General features: G+C 40.9%; 1 protein-coding gene across 5 annotated transcripts in view; it reads left to right on the forward strand.

The window, feature by feature from the left end:
* The window catches only part of neb (nebulin), a 61,894-nt gene that overhangs the window by 24,367 nt on the left and 19,839 nt on the right, over nt 1-17,688 (forward strand). For all 5 annotated transcript variants that reach the window (XM_047601527.1, XM_047601528.1, XM_047601530.1 and 2 more), the window contains exons 67-118: nt 35-238; nt 391-495; nt 610-717; nt 881-1,192; nt 1,337-1,540; nt 1,657-1,761; nt 1,875-1,982; nt 2,061-2,372; nt 2,498-2,602; nt 2,847-2,945; nt 3,057-3,158; nt 3,301-3,408; nt 3,508-3,819; nt 3,917-4,021; nt 4,121-4,225; nt 4,310-4,414; nt 4,502-4,609; nt 4,715-4,825; nt 4,965-5,162; nt 5,705-5,809; nt 5,902-6,006; nt 6,092-6,196; nt 6,274-6,381; nt 6,474-6,587; nt 6,695-6,892; nt 8,045-8,149; nt 8,314-8,418; nt 8,556-8,663; nt 9,021-9,128; nt 9,216-9,323; nt 9,412-9,516; nt 9,614-9,718; nt 9,798-9,896; nt 10,028-10,132; nt 10,235-10,339; nt 10,433-10,537; nt 10,625-10,729; nt 11,382-11,486; nt 11,582-11,686; nt 11,795-11,899; nt 11,980-12,084; nt 12,982-13,086; nt 14,280-14,381; nt 14,473-14,580; nt 14,679-14,783; nt 14,873-14,977; nt 15,072-15,176; nt 15,283-15,387; nt 16,007-16,117; nt 16,209-16,319; nt 16,425-16,526; nt 17,510-17,614. In XM_047601527.1, coding sequence (XP_047457483.1) covers nt 35-238; nt 391-495; nt 610-717; nt 881-1,192; nt 1,337-1,540; nt 1,657-1,761; nt 1,875-1,982; nt 2,061-2,372; nt 2,498-2,602; nt 2,847-2,945; nt 3,057-3,158; nt 3,301-3,408; nt 3,508-3,819; nt 3,917-4,021; nt 4,121-4,225; nt 4,310-4,414; nt 4,502-4,609; nt 4,715-4,825; nt 4,965-5,162; nt 5,705-5,809; nt 5,902-6,006; nt 6,092-6,196; nt 6,274-6,381; nt 6,474-6,587; nt 6,695-6,892; nt 8,045-8,149; nt 8,314-8,418; nt 8,556-8,663; nt 9,021-9,128; nt 9,216-9,323; nt 9,412-9,516; nt 9,614-9,718; nt 9,798-9,896; nt 10,028-10,132; nt 10,235-10,339; nt 10,433-10,537; nt 10,625-10,729; nt 11,382-11,486; nt 11,582-11,686; nt 11,795-11,899; nt 11,980-12,084; nt 12,982-13,086; nt 14,280-14,381; nt 14,473-14,580; nt 14,679-14,783; nt 14,873-14,977; nt 15,072-15,176; nt 15,283-15,387; nt 16,007-16,117; nt 16,209-16,319; nt 16,425-16,526; nt 17,510-17,614 — 6,498 coding nt within the window. The remainder of the gene's footprint in view (nt 1-34; nt 239-390; nt 496-609; nt 718-880; nt 1,193-1,336; nt 1,541-1,656; nt 1,762-1,874; nt 1,983-2,060; nt 2,373-2,497; nt 2,603-2,846; nt 2,946-3,056; nt 3,159-3,300; nt 3,409-3,507; nt 3,820-3,916; nt 4,022-4,120; nt 4,226-4,309; nt 4,415-4,501; nt 4,610-4,714; nt 4,826-4,964; nt 5,163-5,704; nt 5,810-5,901; nt 6,007-6,091; nt 6,197-6,273; nt 6,382-6,473; nt 6,588-6,694; nt 6,893-8,044; nt 8,150-8,313; nt 8,419-8,555; nt 8,664-9,020; nt 9,129-9,215; nt 9,324-9,411; nt 9,517-9,613; nt 9,719-9,797; nt 9,897-10,027; nt 10,133-10,234; nt 10,340-10,432; nt 10,538-10,624; nt 10,730-11,381; nt 11,487-11,581; nt 11,687-11,794; nt 11,900-11,979; nt 12,085-12,981; nt 13,087-14,279; nt 14,382-14,472; nt 14,581-14,678; nt 14,784-14,872; nt 14,978-15,071; nt 15,177-15,282; nt 15,388-16,006; nt 16,118-16,208; nt 16,320-16,424; nt 16,527-17,509; nt 17,615-17,688) is intronic.

Consider the following 17,688-nt stretch of genomic DNA (forward strand, 5'->3'; position numbering starts at 1 on the left):
AGTGTGACAACTCTTCTTCCTCCTCCTACTGTAGGCCGTGTACAAGGCTGACATGGAATGGATCAGGGGAACAGGATGGGTGCCAATTGGTTCACTTGATGTGGAGAAAGCCAAGAAAGCAGGAGTGATTCTGAGTGACAGGAAGTACCGTGAGCATCCCAGCAAGTTCAAGTTCACTGCTCAAACAGTCGACATGCCATATGCCCTGGCTCTGGCCAACGCCCAGACTATGGACAAGGTACAAACCGCACATATATTATTTCAGTCGGTGCAGGTTCTTTGACAGTATTAAGACAAATTTCTGGCAAAACATGACATAATTTCCTTTTTGTTTTTAAAGAAAAACTTTTCCTGTTTAGTTATATCTATATATTTACCTCCTGTCTACAGAAAGCTTACATTGCTGCCTGGGAGAAGGATAAGACCGACATTCACGTCATGCCTGACACCCCAGAGATCATCCTGGCCAAGCAGAATAAACTCAACACCAGTCTGGTAACACTGTGTTTCTTACCTATCTTAAGTTGATAAAGAAAACTCACTTCTCAGTGTTTACTGAAATATGTTTCATATGGCACCCTAACAGCATCTTTCATCTTTCTTACCCAGAAATATTATCGTGAAGGCTTTGTGGAATCCATCAATAAGGGCTACCACCTTCCCAAAGATGCAATTTCTGTTATAGCAGCCAAGACTTCCAGAGATATCGTCAGTGATGTAAGTTTGTATTATATTTTTATATTTGTTTATTTTCTTTATTTTCTTTATTCTTTATTTAATTTAAGAACCTGACTTCCTTTGCAGATTATTTTTGTTATGTCTCACTTAAAAATGTGCTAGGCATTATGAAACTAATCTTAATATTTCTATTGTACTTCAGTACAAATACAAGGCCGGCTTCCGCAAGCAATGTGGCCATCATATTGGAGCCCTGAGTGTCAAGGACGACCCACTGATTATGCTGGCGGCTAACGCAGCCAAAATCTCCAGCGACAACATCTACAAGAAGGACTTCAACAAGTCCAAGACCAAGTTCAACCTGCCAGTGGACATGCTGAGCCTTGAACTCGCTAAGAAATGCCAGATTCAGGTCAACCACGCCAACTACATCACCCGCCTGCACCAGTGGACATGCCTGCCGGACTCCACCGATGTGGTCCAGGCTAGAAAGGCTTACGATTTGCAGAGTGATGTAAGTGGAAGTTTTATCTTCATTATTGAACCTTGATCTTGTGAGTTTATTGGAATTACCCTCCCTCAGACAAATGCAAAACTGACAAAAATCCTTTAAAATGCATTTGTGTATCTGTCTGATATACGTATCTATATGTTTTAGGCTGTGTACAAAGCTGATATGGAGTGGCTGAGAGGATGCGGCTGGTCGCCTCATGAGTCTGTGGATGTCATCAAGGCTAGAAATGCTCAGACTATCCTCAATGAAAGACTTTACCGCCAGCCCCCGAGCTCTGTCAAGTTCACCAGCGTTGTCGACCTCCCAGCTATTGTCTTGTCCAAGCAAAATGCTGAAAACATCAGTGATGTGAGTGACATCATTGTCCCGTAAATCTCAAAATCAATGCATAACTCTCCTTTTTGCATAAATGTCTGGGAGATCAAATGCATAAAAAAGAGATAATTTTTCTGTTTTTCTGACAGAGGAAATATAGGGAAGTGTGGGATCAAGACAAGCTTTCGATCCACCTGCCACCTGACATGCCCACATTTGAGCTGTCCAAGGCCAATGCCGTTACAATCAGCAATGTAAGTTGGTATTGTTATAAGCATTGCACATTTCAGCCCATACTAAAGTGCATATAATATTCCATAAATATCTTAAATGCAAATCTAATTCATTATTATGCTATCTTTTACAGAAACTCTACACAAAGGCGTGGGATGACCAAAAGGCCAAGGGCTACCACATCAAGGAGGATGCTATCTCTGTGCTAAAGGCTAGAGCCTCCAGAGATATCATCAGTGATGTAAGGAAAGGACAATAACAATCACAAATACATGTTCCACTCTCAGTTTTCATCACCCATGTCTCTCTTTTCCTTTAGTACAAGTACAAGACAGGATACCGCAAGCAGGTCGGCCACCACATCGGTGCTCGCTGCGTACAAGAGGACCCACTTATCATGTTGGCTCTGAACTCAGCCAAGATTGCCAGCGACGCTCTGTACAAGAAGGACTTCAACAAGTCCAAGACCAAGTTCCACCTTCCAGTGGACATGCTGAATCTTGAGCTGGCTAAGAAATGCCAGATTCAGGTCAACGACTTCAACTACAGAACTCATCTGCACCAGTGGACTTGTCTGCCAGACTCCAATGATGTGGTCCAGGCTAGAAAGGCCTACGATCTCCAGAGCGACGTAGGTTTTGTGCAAATGAATACCTGGCTGGTATTCATTTGCTTACACTATCGTCAATGTGCATACAATTTTAATACAGTAATCTATACAAAAAATCTAAATCCTCTTGCTTTTTTTCTCTTCAGGCTGTGTACAAAGCTGACATGGAGTGGTTGCGTGGGTGTGGTTGGATGCCACATGAGAGTGTGGATGTTTTGAAGGTGAAGCATGCACAGAAGATCCTGGCTGATGTAAGTTCAACACCTGACATAATTCTGACACACACTTGTATGCATATATTTATCTGTGCATTTTCTTTTTACATTGATGTGTGTATTCTTATTCTAATTTCCTACTTATTCTTATATATTCTAATTGCCTACATTTCTCTTCGTTCTGAACACTAGTACACTTTGACTAGGAGCTGCTGTAATGAAGTAATTTCCCCTTGGCATTAATAAACTAATTCTGATTCTGATCTTTCTTGTTTTACAGAGAGGATACCGTGTCAAGTTGGACCAACAGAAATTCACAGTTCCAACTGATAGAGTTGACTTGGTCTGTGCGAAGGTGGCTGCAGATGCCCTTAATGAGGTGAGGATGCTGTTTTGGATCAGCTTTAAATTTTTCCTTCGTCTTCACAGAAAACGGCAGCAGACTTGAGATATTTTAGGTTGCTGATTCTTCATTTTATTTCACCGTCAGGCAAAATATCGTGAGGCCTGGCACCAGGACAAGACCAAGTACTCACTGACGGACACTCCAATTCTTGCCACTGCCAGAGAAGTGGCTAAGAACCTTCACCCGGTAAGAGTGACTCCTGATGGCTTTAAATTCAACTGTACCACCTTTCAGTGACAGTTTTAGCCTTTTCCTCGTATGTTATTGACTATATGACTGATACATTATGATAGATATACAGTATAAGAACAATTTCCTTCTCTTGCAGAACCTGTACACCAAAGCCTGGGATAAGGTCAAAGCCACAGGGTACTTTATGCCTGGAGATGCTGTACCAATCAAGCAGTGCATCCTCACCAGTAAAGTGCAGAGTCAGGTGAGTAGTTTCTTTCATTGAAAAAAAAAACTTACTGGACAGTTGTTATTTTTCTATCTTAGCTGGACCATTAACTTTCTTTTTTTGTCTTTTCTATAGCATAAGTACCTGGAGTCTTACCGCAAGCAGGTCGGCCACCACATCGGTGCCCGCTGCGTTGAGGACGACCCTCTGATCATGTTGGCTCTGAACTCAGCCAGGATTGCCAGTGACGCTCTGTACAAGAAGGACTTCAACAAGTCCAAGACCAAGTTCCACCTGCCAGTGGACATGCTGAATCTTGAGCTGGCTAAGAAATGCCAGGTTCAGGTCAACGACTTCAACTACAGAACTCGCCTGCACCAGTGGACTTGCATGCCAGACTCCAACGATGTCATCCAGGCCCGCAAAGCCTATGACCTGCAAAGCGACGTGAGACGACAAAAAAAAAGAGTCATTCGTCTTATTCATAAACTAAAGCGACGGACACATTTGTTCTAATTTCCAGCATTTTGTTTGTTGTCTGTAGAACGTGTATAAGGCAGATCTGGAATGGATTCGTGGCTGTGGCTGGGTAGCAGCAGACAGTGTGGACCACGTCAAAGTCAGGAAGGCCCAGGAGATTCTCAATGAGGTGTGTTGTTGACTGCATTACATTTTTTCTTTCATCGTATCTTCCCATGTTGGTATCAGTAAACCGTGTCTTACCTTGCTGCTGTATTTTTATTTACAGAGGTTGTACAAGAAGCATGCCAAGGACTGCTTTGGAAAATTCTCCCTGATCGTGGACCGGCCTGAGATCGTCTTGGCAAAGATAAACGCCGCCAACCTCAGTGACGTATGTAAAAAAAATCTATAAGAAAGAACATAGAAATAAGCAATAATCAAATATATTAATTCTATTTTCTCCTTTCCACTTTAGCTGAAGTACAAAGAGACCTTCAACTTAGAAAAGGGTCGTTACATCGGCTCAGAAGACACACCTCAGCTGGCCCATAGCAGGGAGGTGAACAAGATCATCAGTGAGGTAAAACAATTTGCTCTTTATTTATACTATTTGCATATCAGACGTAAACCTTTTCTTAACATGTGTGCTTGCACTGTGTGATTTCAGAAACTCTACAAACTAGGATGGGATGAGTCTAAGGCTACAGGCTACCAGCTGAACCATGAATATATCCCTCTGGTCAGCGGCAAGAAGAGCAGGGATATCGTCAGTGATGTGAGTTTTGTTTTCTTCTTCATAGCAGTGAATCCTGATAAGGCAAAAAAATAGCATCACTTGTTTGCTCATGAGGCTTTTATTATCTTTTTATCATAATTTTAGGCCAAGTACAAGGATGCCCATGAGAAGGCAAAGGGTCACTACATGGCTGGAACACTGGTGGACTTCCCCGAGGTTATGCGTTGTGGACAGCAGGAGAAGGACAAGGGACTGGTAAGATATTCATTACAGTTTGTCAGTTTATTCCATAAATAGGGAATAAAGGCAGCCTAAGACCAAAGATATGACCTTCAATTTTTTATGTTGCATTTTTTAACCACTGGAATAACTAATAATTGGAACGTCTTTACAGAGGCTCTACCAGAAGGATTACCATCAAACCAAGACCAAGACCCACCTCCCCGCTGACATCATCGCTAACCAGGTGGCTAAGCGTTGCCAGGACATGCTGAGCGACGTCCTCTACCGCACCTACCTGCACCAGTGGACCTGCCATCCCGATCAGGAGGACGCCATCCGTGCCCGAAAGACCAATGAGATTCTCAGTGATGTAGGTGGCCCCATCTCTGTGCACATTATTCTTCCCGCTTGATAGTTGATATTAGATCAATACAGCCATCTTTATGCACATGATCTTGAACATGAAATTCTTGCTTTCATTTTTTCTAACAAGCAACTCTATCCCAGGACAAAAACGCATTGTGCCTGCTCACAATAAATGATTAATGAAACATACAATCCAGTAGGGCTGGGCAGTATGACCAAAAATGTATATCACAGTATTTTCCAAAATTTTGACGGTATCAGCAGCACAACCGGCTACCGTAATAACTGTAGTCTGCGTGCAACATTTTTTTTTTTTTTCTCATTGATAAAAAGCTAAAATTGGGGACATTTTCAGAGACAGCTTTAGCCAGGGGACAGGTCATCCAAAGTGGGGACTATATTAAAAATTCATATCATAGCAGTTTTCGGTATGAACCGGTGTACCACCCAGACCTACAATCTGGTATATACTACAATAGATTCATCTGCGAGATGTTTTATGTCTTAATTGAACATATAATTTTGTGCCTTTTTGTCATTTGACAGGTGTTCTACAAGGATGACCTGAACTGGATGAAGGGCATCGGCTGCTACGTCTGGGACACACCAGAGATCGTTCGGGCCAAGAAGTCCTACGAGCTGCAAAGTGATGTGAGTAACAACGTGAAAGAGCTCATTATTCTTACTATATTAGAAATATATGTATTTGTGAGAATTTACTTGTGTGATCTGTTCCCATACAGCTTAAATACAGAGAGGAGGCCAAGAAGGAATTCAACAACTACTCCATTGTGACAGACACCCCTGTTTATGTGACTGCTGTCCTGGGTCACACTTGGGCCAGTGATGTGAGTGAGCTGCATTTTTTTTTTTTTAAGATAATAAGTTAGTAAGTTAAACTCTTAATGGTCACACCATGTTTGTGATTGACAGCTCAACTACAGGGAGGCATATCAAAAGGAGAAGCACCTGTACACCACCGTCCTGGACACCTATGACTATGCCAGATGCCACAACTTCAAATACTTCTTCAGCAACGTAAGTTAAGGTGGATCCGTCTCCCTTTCAGTCACGTTCGCACATATCGGCGTGTTCACAATGTTCTCTACCAACAGAAAAACTACACCTCTGCCTGGGACAAAATCAAAGCCAAGGGCTACCAGATTCCAAAGGATTCACACGCCCTGCAGCACGCTAAACAGCAGAAGGTTATTCTGAGCGGCGTAAGTTCAACTTTTAGTTCTGTCACCGAATCCATATTATACTGCAACTTTTAGCCAGTTAATTGACAACGTGGAACTTTTTGCCCCTTTAGGTCAAATACAAGGAGGATTACGAGAAGTTCAAATCCCTCTATAGTCTGCCCAAGTCTCTTGAGGACGATCCTGCCACTGCTCGTTGCGTCAAAGCCGGAAAGCTGGTCCTCGATGTAAGTCGATATATATTTAGTTTTTTCATCTTTCTGATGAGTCATGCAGGGATTTGGCGTTTGCCCTGTCGTGACAAACTTAAACAAACATCTGTTCCTTTTCACAGCGTCTGTACAAAGAGGATTACGAGAAGACTAAGGCCAAGAACCACATCCCCCCAGACATGCTGGAGATCATGTCTGCCCGCAATACCCAGTCCACCGTCAGCGGAATCCACTACCGCAAGTATCTGCACCAGTGGATTTGCCTGCCTGACATGCAGATGTACGTCCAAGCGCGCAAAGTCAACGAGCAGCTCAGTGACGTGAGTAACAGCTTGACCTGCTGACACAAAGGCATCAACAGCTACACTGAATATGACTGTCTAATACCTATCTATTTATCTTATACAGGGAAAGATTTTTTTTTTTATTGTGTTGTGTGTAGGGCTGTCACAATAATGATATTATGAAAATAATAACGGCAAAATCTAGGAAATGCATCTTTAACTTTGTTATTTTCTCTTTTGGAAGATGAATTACACTCAAAATAACAGCGGAATGAAAGAAAACAGTGGCAGATGAAAAACACTGTGTTCACGAGGCACTGGATCAGTGGAGGGCAAAAATTGAATTCGAGGGGGGGAGTGCTGTGGGACAAAATATTAATTTTGCAGTACATTAAGTTAAAATATGGGTATATATAGCATGCAAAAATAAACCCTATCACAAATTCATTTTGAAAAATTAATGACACTGGTTATTGTGCTTCACATTTATGTTCAAAACAAATGATCTGGTTTATTTAATAAGAAAAATAATTGAAGCACTCTGAAATATTTGAAAACAGACATGGATCATTACTAAGCCCTAGGCCTGTGTCTTCAGATACAAAGACATTTAGTGCAATGGGCAAAGTAACATTTGCGTAATAAAATCAGTACTGTACTTACTAGTGCACAAACAGGACAAAACATGTCCTCATTAATCTTACAGACTTCACTCATACAACATACACTGCGGTGGAATCGACGGATTAAAATATAAAATATAATCGTTTTCCAAACTGTTTATATATTTTCCTAACACGCTCCACCTGCATTCTCTGGCGCTGCTGGTCTTCTTCACCTCACAGGATTTGAGGTGGAAGGAGCTCAACAGCGCCCCCCTACCATCAATGTATCACAATATTATTTTCTGGTCAGGGGTGGAACTGCACCAATAAATATTTTTAGTGAGATCAAGAGCATCGCTGACGGTCGTTTTTTTTTTATATTACGATTATCGTCAATATTGGTATACCGCGACAGCCCTAGTTGTGTGTTATATCCGTCTTCCATAAATTCATGGAAACCCCATTGAGTGTTTTAAATAACAAGTAAAGAAAATGCTTTTTGAATCCTTATTTCCTTATATGAAAGTAAAAATGTCAGGTTTCCACTGAGTGCAGCCACTTAACTTGTGTCACTCCTCCTCAGATCTTCTACAAGGACGATCTGAACTGGTTGAAGGGCATCGGCTGCTACGCCTGGGACACACCAGAGATCATCCGTGTCAAGCATGCTGGTGACCTTCAGAGTGAGGTTGGTGCACCCAACACATTTATTTATCCATCAGTGTCTCTGGTTTATAACCTTTCTTTCTTTCTTCTTCATATTCTTATTAGACACACACCATTTGTCTCCTAGCTAGAGACCTCTGCCTAATTAAGTGATGCTGATATAGCCATGTTTATTTTTTATTCCAGAACAAGTACAGAGCCAAAGGTGTTGAGGCTTTCAAGGAATATTCAGTGGTGACGGAGACTCCAGTGTATGAGACGGCCAAGCAGAACGCCCAGAACCTGAGCGATGTAAGTCACTGGTTCTTAATTCATTTCATTTTCTAGCTTTCTTTTCTTTTCTAATCACATTACAAAAAAATAATAATGCGACAAGACCATACATCTCATCTCTTCTCCTTCTTCTTCTTTTTCTTTTCCTTCACCAGCTGCACTACCGCTATGATTACAACGCCAACATCAAGGGCACCAACACCGCTCCTGCTGTTACCATGGAGACAGAAAGAGCCCGTCTGGCCAACTACATCCAGAGTGATGTAAGATAATGGTCCTTAATATAAATATATATATGGGCTGTAATTTGAAATCTGGGGCACATAAATTTCACATTGAGAAAAGTAAATATTCAGTACCCCTGTAGGTGGCAAATATGAGTGTTTTTAGACTTTGCATTTTTTCATTTTAAGATTTAATCCTATATTGTTATTATTATTATTATTATTATCTTCTAAACTGGTTGCTAGTGTTCAGAATTATCACTGCCAGGCATTAACTGTATTAAAAACTGCAAGAGCAAAGCAATTGAAAGTTTTCTAAATTGGGTGAAAGTTAGACAAATGTTGACAAAGACTAATTTTGCTTATAAATAAAAACTGTGTGTTTGCGTCTCCCAGAATTGGTACAAGGAGGCCTGCAAGAGCTCCATGCCCACTGGTTACTCGCTGCCAAGTGACACCCCACTCATCAAGCAGGCCAAGATGAACAGCGTTGTCTCCAGCAACGTAAGTCTTTTTCACAGTTCGGAATCACATGTTCACAACATTTTGATGTTTTTCCCGAATCGCTCACCGTTGCTTTTATCTGTTCAGGTGAAATACAAGGAGGCCTATGAGATGATGAAGGCCAAATCCTACACTCTTCATCCAGAGGGCGTCAACTTTGTCAGCGCCAGGAAGGCTAACCAGATCACCAATGACGTAAGATGACAATGATACTTTTCATGGAGGTTTACGTTATCATCTTGTGAAACTTAAATCTCATGAATGGGCTTATTTGCCTCCCCAGCGTCTGTATCGTGAGGTTTACCAGAAGCAAAAGGACAAGATCCACACAACCTACGACACTCCTGATATCAAACAAGTCAAGATGAACCAGCAGCACCTCAGTGATGTACGCGACACAATTTATCTTGTTCACTTTTATTTTTTTAAGTTACTGAATGGATTTATAGAAAAGTATTCAACTTTTGTTCCCTCTCTCACCCTAGCTGTGCTACAAAGAGAAATACTACAACACCAGAGGCCAGCTGATCTCCATGCCCATAACCCCTGAGCTGATGCACTGCTACCACGTCAATGAGATCACCAGCGATGTATGGAATCACGCATCATCTTGACACAAATTTAACTTTTGTAAGAAATATGTCAATTAAAACTTTTTTGTGTCTGCAGCTGAAATACAAAGAGGACCTGATGTGGCTGAGAGGCGTCGGCTGCTTCCTGTACGACACCCCAGAGATGGTCCACGTTCGCAACATCACCAAATTCAGGGTACGTGTTTCCGCCACCTCCATTTGAATTCATACTAATGATGTACAGGTTGATACGGAAATATCGATACTTCCAATACCAGGTCTTTATGCTCTAAAATCGATTCTCAAATCAAAATATTTTTTTTTTAGGAGAGCTATCCAGTGGAGGCTAAGAAGAACCTCGCTAACTACTCTGTGGTCCTGGACACGCCCGAGTATAATCGTGTCACTGAGCTGAAAACACACATGAGCAACGTGAGTTATTTTTTACATAAGTAGCTTTGTATCATCACGCCTCCTTGAGGAAAAATTTAAAGATTTCCATCTTTTTCACTGTGTATTCTCCTTTCTTTACAGCTCATCTACAAAGCTCAGAGCAAGGAGGAAATGGCTAAGGTCACCAGCACTTTGGACGCCGTGGACATTCAGAGAGCCAAGTGGGCCCAGCAGCTGACCAACAAGGCAAGCAGCACAGCACTGATTTATTAGATTTACTGTGATTCTTCTTTATTTACCAACCATCTAATCATCTTTATTTCCCCCTTTACTCTGTAGTACCAGTACACAGATCTGGCCGCTAAGGAGAGAGCTCATTTCACTCAAGAAATTGAAACTCCAATCATGGACCACTCCAGAAAGATGAAAGTGGTCTTCAGTGATGTAAGTGTCCCATTTTTAGCCCATTTTTAGTCTCTACGTCCTATTTACTACCCACCTGTCTCCTTAAAAAAATCCTTTTTCCTTCAGAACAAGTACAAAGAGCAGTATGAGAAGATGAAGCACAGGTACACCGCCATCGCCGATACGCCTCTCCTGATCCGCTCCAAGAAAGCCTACCTCCAGTCCAGTGATGTGAGTACGCTCATAGAGTAACCTGCACTTTAGTTTCACGGTACATTAATTTACTTACATCTCTAAAAGCAATATCTTGAATTGAATTTATATTATTTGGGTAGGGACAGTGCACACTGATGAATAAAAACATAGAAGAATACTCTTGAAAATATGCTGGATTATAGCAGAATTAATTATATATTAATAATAAAATACAATTGATAGTGCACTACACAGTCAGGATAAAACAGTCAAATAAATATACTTTTTTCTCTTATTTGTAGTTTAATTCTACTTTACATTTGTAGCTATATTTCACTTTATATAGCGGAGGTATTTCACAAGCCTTTCTTGGCTTCTATTTCTCCTGCTAATTAACCATTTTTATACCATTTTTAATGTTTTCTATCTTCAGTGTGCAAATAAACAATCAATCACTCCACCATGTCATTATAGGACTTAAAAGGAGTTTGAGAGAAAACACTAATTTTTTAATATATTTTCAAAAATAATGAACAAACCTGTTTGAAAATGTAGTTTTGATATTAATTGATAAATTGAAACATTAAAATGCACCTACGTGTTGTGGCACATAGCCTTCATCAGGGTGACAGCTCCTCTTTTTGGATTTGATGACTATCTCACAACGTGTTTCTCTCCCCATGTTCAGCTGCGTTACAAAGAAACCTTTGAGCTTTCCAAAGGACACTACCACACAGTCAAAGATGCTCTGGACATCGTCTGCCACCGCAGAGTCACCGACGACATCAGTGAGGTCAGCAATTCAAATTATATGTCTTCACAGTTTTACGTGGACGCACAGATTTTAAGATCGTCCTCATTCGAGCTCTTTTGTCTTAACTTCTCCAGGTTAAATACAGAGAGAAATACATCAACTCTCTGGGTACGTGGAAGTCCATCCCCGACCGTCCCGAGTTCTTCTTCAGCAGAATCGTCAACGACAACATCAGCAACGTGAGTACACTTGGAGCCATGTGTTACATTTATTTTCTTTAATGAAACTCTGCCTTATTTAAATTAAATTAAATTTTCCTGTATTTTTTTTTTTTTTTTTTTTTTTAGGTCAAGTACAAGGAGGACCTGGATTGGCTGAAGGGTATTGGCTGCTTTGTGTGGGACACACCTGAGCTGGTGCAGGCTGAGAGGAACAAGACGCTGTACAGCGAGGTGAAGCATCGGCTCAAACTCACACATTTTATTTATTTTTTTTACATATTCCTAATATTGGTTTGTTTTTCTGGGAACAGAGACTCTACAAATCCTCCTTTGAGAAGAACAGAGGCAACTTCAAGTACACTTGCGACTCTCCGTTCTTCCAGGCGGCTAAGAACGCCTCCATTCTCATCAATGATGTGAGTCCATTCATTCTTTGACCCGACGCAGTAATTGATTTCATTCATTTGTTGAATCTCATCTTTAAACTATACGATGAACTTGTTAATTTTGTCTTTGTGCAATCGCTACTGGACTCTCAGTCTAAAGGTAAAAGACTTATGACGTGATGTTTTTACAGCCAAATGTTTAAAACTGAAAAATGTCCGTGTTCCACATCAACTTGTTTTAACTTTCTTTTCTTCCCTAAAAAAGTTTCTATCACATGACAGGGCGACTGTTTTTCTGGATGTTTTGTTTTTAACCACCTTCTGACATTCTGAGCAGAGAGTCTACAGAGCTAATTATGAGAAGACCAGGTCTAAGTTCACAATAACCACAGACGATCCTAGATACCAGCTGGCCAGGGAGAACAGGAAGATGAGCCAGGTAAACGCCCTGGTGGTCGCCCCGTAGCGACCAGCCTGCCTCCTCCCGGCCCACGCCTGTGACAACCGGTGCATGACGTGGTCAACAGACCTGTTGACGGTGGTCGTCGCATGGCTATGTGATAGCTCTTCAGACAAAAAAAACACAGACAGTTCTCTCCTCGTCTGTGTCCGTCTCTTCCTTTTTGTCGCAGGTCCATGTGAATTCTGCCACTCAAATAGCAGCTGTCCGCTATCTTGAGTGAGCATCACTCCTGCATCTGTTCCCTCAGAAGGACAGATGTTTGACTAATGCTCCGAGTTAACTTTTGCTGAAGCTGATGACTTCGGTCACTCTGAGGGCACAGATGACGACAAGCAGCTTCACGGTCACACTTGGATCTCCGGGGTTCTCCTCCAGTCCTCCCAGTGTTACTTTTTTCTTTTTTTCTTTTATGCCCTCAAACTATTGCATGCTGTGTGTATGTTTGTTGTCGTGTGTGTGGACAGGTCAGGTATAAGTCCAGAGCAAAGGATCTCCTAAAGAGTGGCTGCAATGAGCTACTCCGCCCAGACATCCTCAGAGCCCTTTACCAGTCCTCTGTGGGCAGTAAGGTAAAAAGCCAGAGAGCGGTGAGCTGTGGTTAACACTAATCCCTGTCCAGAAAGGGACAGAAAATAAGCTTCTGTTAATAAATGAGGTCTTATCCAATTCCCTTCATTACATCAACTAAAAAGTGACTTTAATGCTCTAATCCCTCCCATTCACATATTAATTTTCTCTATTTTTCATTGCTAACTTGCAACTTATATACATCTAATTATGCAGCGCAGTAGTTACCCAGCTATTTTAACTTTTACCTGCATAAACGTGTTGAAGCCACATTGTCCCTCTACATCAGCCTCAGATTCAGTGAGCAATAAATAGATGAAGCGCTGGTTACCATGAACCACGTGAGTACTGCAGACTTTCATAACATGTCCACGTCCTCAGTTTCACCTGGAAAATAACTGTCTGCCTCTTTCTCTCTGTTTGTGTGCATTTCATAAGGCATGTTTTTATATATATATAAATATATAAATGTCTGCATGGCACCACTTCACTCACACACACTACACTTCACATAGTAGTTAATGGTTTCTAAACTATCCAAGAAAAGAAATACACATTATTTATTATTATTTGTCACATTATAGTGACAAAAGGAAATGATTTAAATCATAGATATTCAGCAGGGGAACCGTGACCCCTAGGGGGTCCACAGAGGTACTGCAGGGGGGGGGGGGTCGCAAAATATTTGGTTGATTAGACATTTTATATATATATATATATATATATATATATATTTGAATCCAACATATAAAAGGATAAATGGAGTCAGAAAACATTACCACATTACCTTAACCCTAGTGTTGTTTTTGAACCTATGTATTATTTGAATAACTTGATACTGAATGCACAATGATAATGATAATATATTTATAAATACCACTAGTTTAATATAGAACACATGCAGTAGGTAGGGGGTCCCTACTTAATGTCCCGATTAGTTTGGGGGTCTGAAAAACGTTGAGGACCCCTGATTTAAATTGAAATTATGTCGTTATCTGATCTGACCAAAGAGGGCGCCATTTCCTTCTGCAATTGTTGTTTATTATATATTATTATATACATACATATACATACATCTCTTTTCTTGGATGGTTCTTGTTGAAAATACACATATAAAAGCCAAATTATTACATTGGCAAAATTTCTTAAAAAAACAACATACTAACTTTGTTTTCACATTATCCTCTTCAACCAGTGGAAGTACAGGGAGCAGTATGAACGCGCCAAGGACAAGTTCACCTCCGTTCTGGAGACGCCCGAGTATGAGGCCCACAAACGCAGCAAGAAGATCAGCGATGTAAGCTCTGTTCTATTTATGGCTCATTTAGTATCAGAAATGAAGTCTTTTTGTATCCACCTGACTATGCGATGATGCTTTTTCCCCTTAGATCATCTACAGGATGGAGTACAACAAGACCAAGGCTAAGGGATACACCTTGCCTTATGACACCCCATACCAGCAGCACATGAAGAAGGTTAAGGAGATCACCAGCAGCGTAAGTCAAACCGGCTGCTCTTCTTTTATTTACAAAGCAGAAGAAAATATGAAGTATATTTTGTTGTGTTTAATGGTACATTTGTATGCATCTTGCAGCTGAAGTATAAGGAGGTGTACGAGAAGAGCAAGGCCCAGATCAACATGGACCCCGAGGCTCATGAAATCCGTGCTGCCAAGGAGGCGTACAAGAACATCAGCAATGTAAGCATCTGTCACGACAAAATCAGGAAGTCTCACTTTCTCTTCATTGTTTAAATGAATTCATAATAATATTCGTGATGTATTTTTAGCTTGACTACAGGAAGAAGTATGAAGCTACCAAGAACAAGTGGATCTGGACCGCAGACAGACCCGACTTTGTCAACGCTGCCAAAAACTCTCTGCAGCAGAGCGACGTGAGTCGGTGCTTTTCATCTTTAATTTCACGTTTAATTTTAACCGCTTACGACTCTGACGCTTTTCTTCTCCTCCTCGCTGTTTCTCACGCAGGTTGAGTACAAGTACGACAAGGAGATGATGAAGGGCTGTGTGATACCTGTCGTTGATGACAAGCTCACCGTCCTGTGCATGAAAAATGCTGAAATAGCCAGTGATGTAAGGGTTTCTCCTTCTTTAATACTAAACAAAAATGATAATTGATAATTGAATGATAATTAGAACATGCTGTATGCTGATATTTTATTAATTTCACCCCCTCTAGGTGAAGTACAAGCAGAAGTATGAAAAGGAAAAGGGCCACTACGTTCCCGTTTTGGACACACCTCAAATTCTCCATGCCAAGGCTGTGCGCTCTCTGGTATCAGAGGTACGACCTGTTCATTTTTTTGGTTATAGAGGGTATGTACGTGACATCACAGCGAACTTAGTCTCCATGGTTACGGCCACTGAGTGGCAAAAAGCGGCAGTTGAGCATCGAGATTAGCAGCATTAGTTATAGGCTTTAATACTGTCTAAATTGTAAAATTTAAGTACATTTTTTTTGTAAATAATTTAGTAAGTGCATTGCTGCATTACAAAGAAATAACTGGAATGATGATTTCAGTTGCAACAATAAAAAACAATAAACAGAATATTTACAATCCCTCCTCGTCATCCTTTTAACGCAGTATTGTATGGCTAGCTCTTAGCATTAGCATCTTTTATTTAGCTACATTTATCATAACTGAAATTACCTAAAACTAACTGAAACTGAGGCTAATACACTTTTGTAAATTGTCCTTAATTTTATCTGATAATCCACATTTTTCCCGGTTTGACTGTATTTACTGATACATTTCACCATGTTTTTGACACTCAGGGGGCGTGGCCTCAGGCAGCAGTGACCTCACGTGCATAACCCTCTATTAAATAAAAATCGTATAATACAGCTGTTTCTATGGCTACAACAGCAACACCATCATCTGTGTCCGTTGTGTCTTCCACAGAGCAAATACAAGGAGGCCAGTAAGAAGGACATGCAGTCTGGCTCGTTCACCACGCTGTCCGAGACCCGCGACACCGCCCACAGCAAGGAGATTAACAAGCTCGTCAGCGGGGTACGACCGTTAAACACTGACAAAATGAACTCATCCGTCCCCACAATCCTGGTCCACGTGCATCACCCGCATCCTCTTCCTCTCTTTACAGAAACTGTACAAGCAGAAGTTTGAGAAGGAGAAGGGCAAGTCAGTGTACAACCACATGATGGTGCCGCCCGATGTGCAGCACGCCATGGATGTGGCCAAGAACCAGAGCAGCGTGAGTCACCTCAACGCAGCCTTCACACTGGGATTGTTTCACAGCTTCTCTTATTTATTTCTGGCACATGCTGTATTCAATCTGCCCTTCCGCCCAATCCGATAGGTTGCCTACAAGAAGGACGCCAAAGCCAACCTGCACTACACCAGTGTAGTGGACCGTCCTGACATCAGGAAGGCCACCCAGGCCGCAAAACTCATCAGTGAGGTAATTAACGGGTGCATTAAAACCTGTAGACAGATACGTTTGTTATGTTTGCTTTGAAACTATACACCAATGCAGTCGACACACAAGGGTTTGTTGTATAAATTTGTGCACACGCTTTTTTTCTTTCTTTTTTAAAAAAAAATAATAATAATGAGACAATTAATCAAAATAATACAAAAACATAAATACGTAGGTGTTAGTCCACTGCACAACACACACTCTTGAAAAGTATTAAAAGTTTTTAATTCAATTTTGGGGGAAATTAAGAACCTTAAAAAGTTTTATCACGACTTTATGAGATCTAAAAAATTTGAAGGTTTGTCAAACATGTCTGACTACGGCTTTTGCTTTTATTTTTTATTTATTTGATTTATTTTCCAGACTATTTGAATTCTGTTGGATGGCGGTGGTCTATAGGCTTTATCGTAAACTGAAACTGTTAAGTTAAAGGTGTCACTGGTTACAATTCTAAGTGGCGATGAGGTATTAAAAAATATTGAGAAAAGGTCTTCAGGTAACAGTCTTACTCAGAACAAACCTCTCTGCATTTCTCTGAAGGAGAAACTTGACTATAAATATGTTTCTCATTATTAGTAGTCAGTCCTCCACAGACTTCAGCCTTTACATCTGACATTATCCTAAACATGTATTTCTAAATCTGATGTTCACCTTCAAATTTTTATCACTTCCTTATCTTCTGCCAATGAAAGAAGATCGAAATTCCACCTTTTCTCCAACACATTATATCTTGATTTGTGCCGATGTTGCACAAGTTTGGTTTTCACATAATGTGAAATGTAGATTGTATATATATATAGACCATTAAACATATAGTTCCACTGCCCTCTGCAAGTGTTTAAACCTTTTTAATTAACAACATCAGGTGCAAATATGAGTCAACAACACATTTAAAACAATGGTAGTGAGACCACCTACCGGTCACAGTTTGTTCTCACTCCACTGATTCATGTTGCCTCCACCAGGTTGGTTACCGTGAGAAGGCGCGTGAAGAAGCCAGCCGTGGAGGTTCTCTGGCCCATCGCCCAGACATCGCTTTGGCAACTGAGGTGTCCAAGCTGAACAGCCAGGTACGCCAAACCAAAATAAACCATCTGTCCCACAAAGCCCCGGGACACTCAGGTTGCTTTCACACTGATTTCAG

The sequence above is a fragment of the Mugil cephalus genome, chromosome 12, assembly GCF_022458985.1.
Source record: "Mugil cephalus isolate CIBA_MC_2020 chromosome 12, CIBA_Mcephalus_1.1, whole genome shotgun sequence".
NCBI lineage: Eukaryota > Metazoa > Chordata > Actinopteri > Mugiliformes > Mugilidae > Mugil > Mugil cephalus.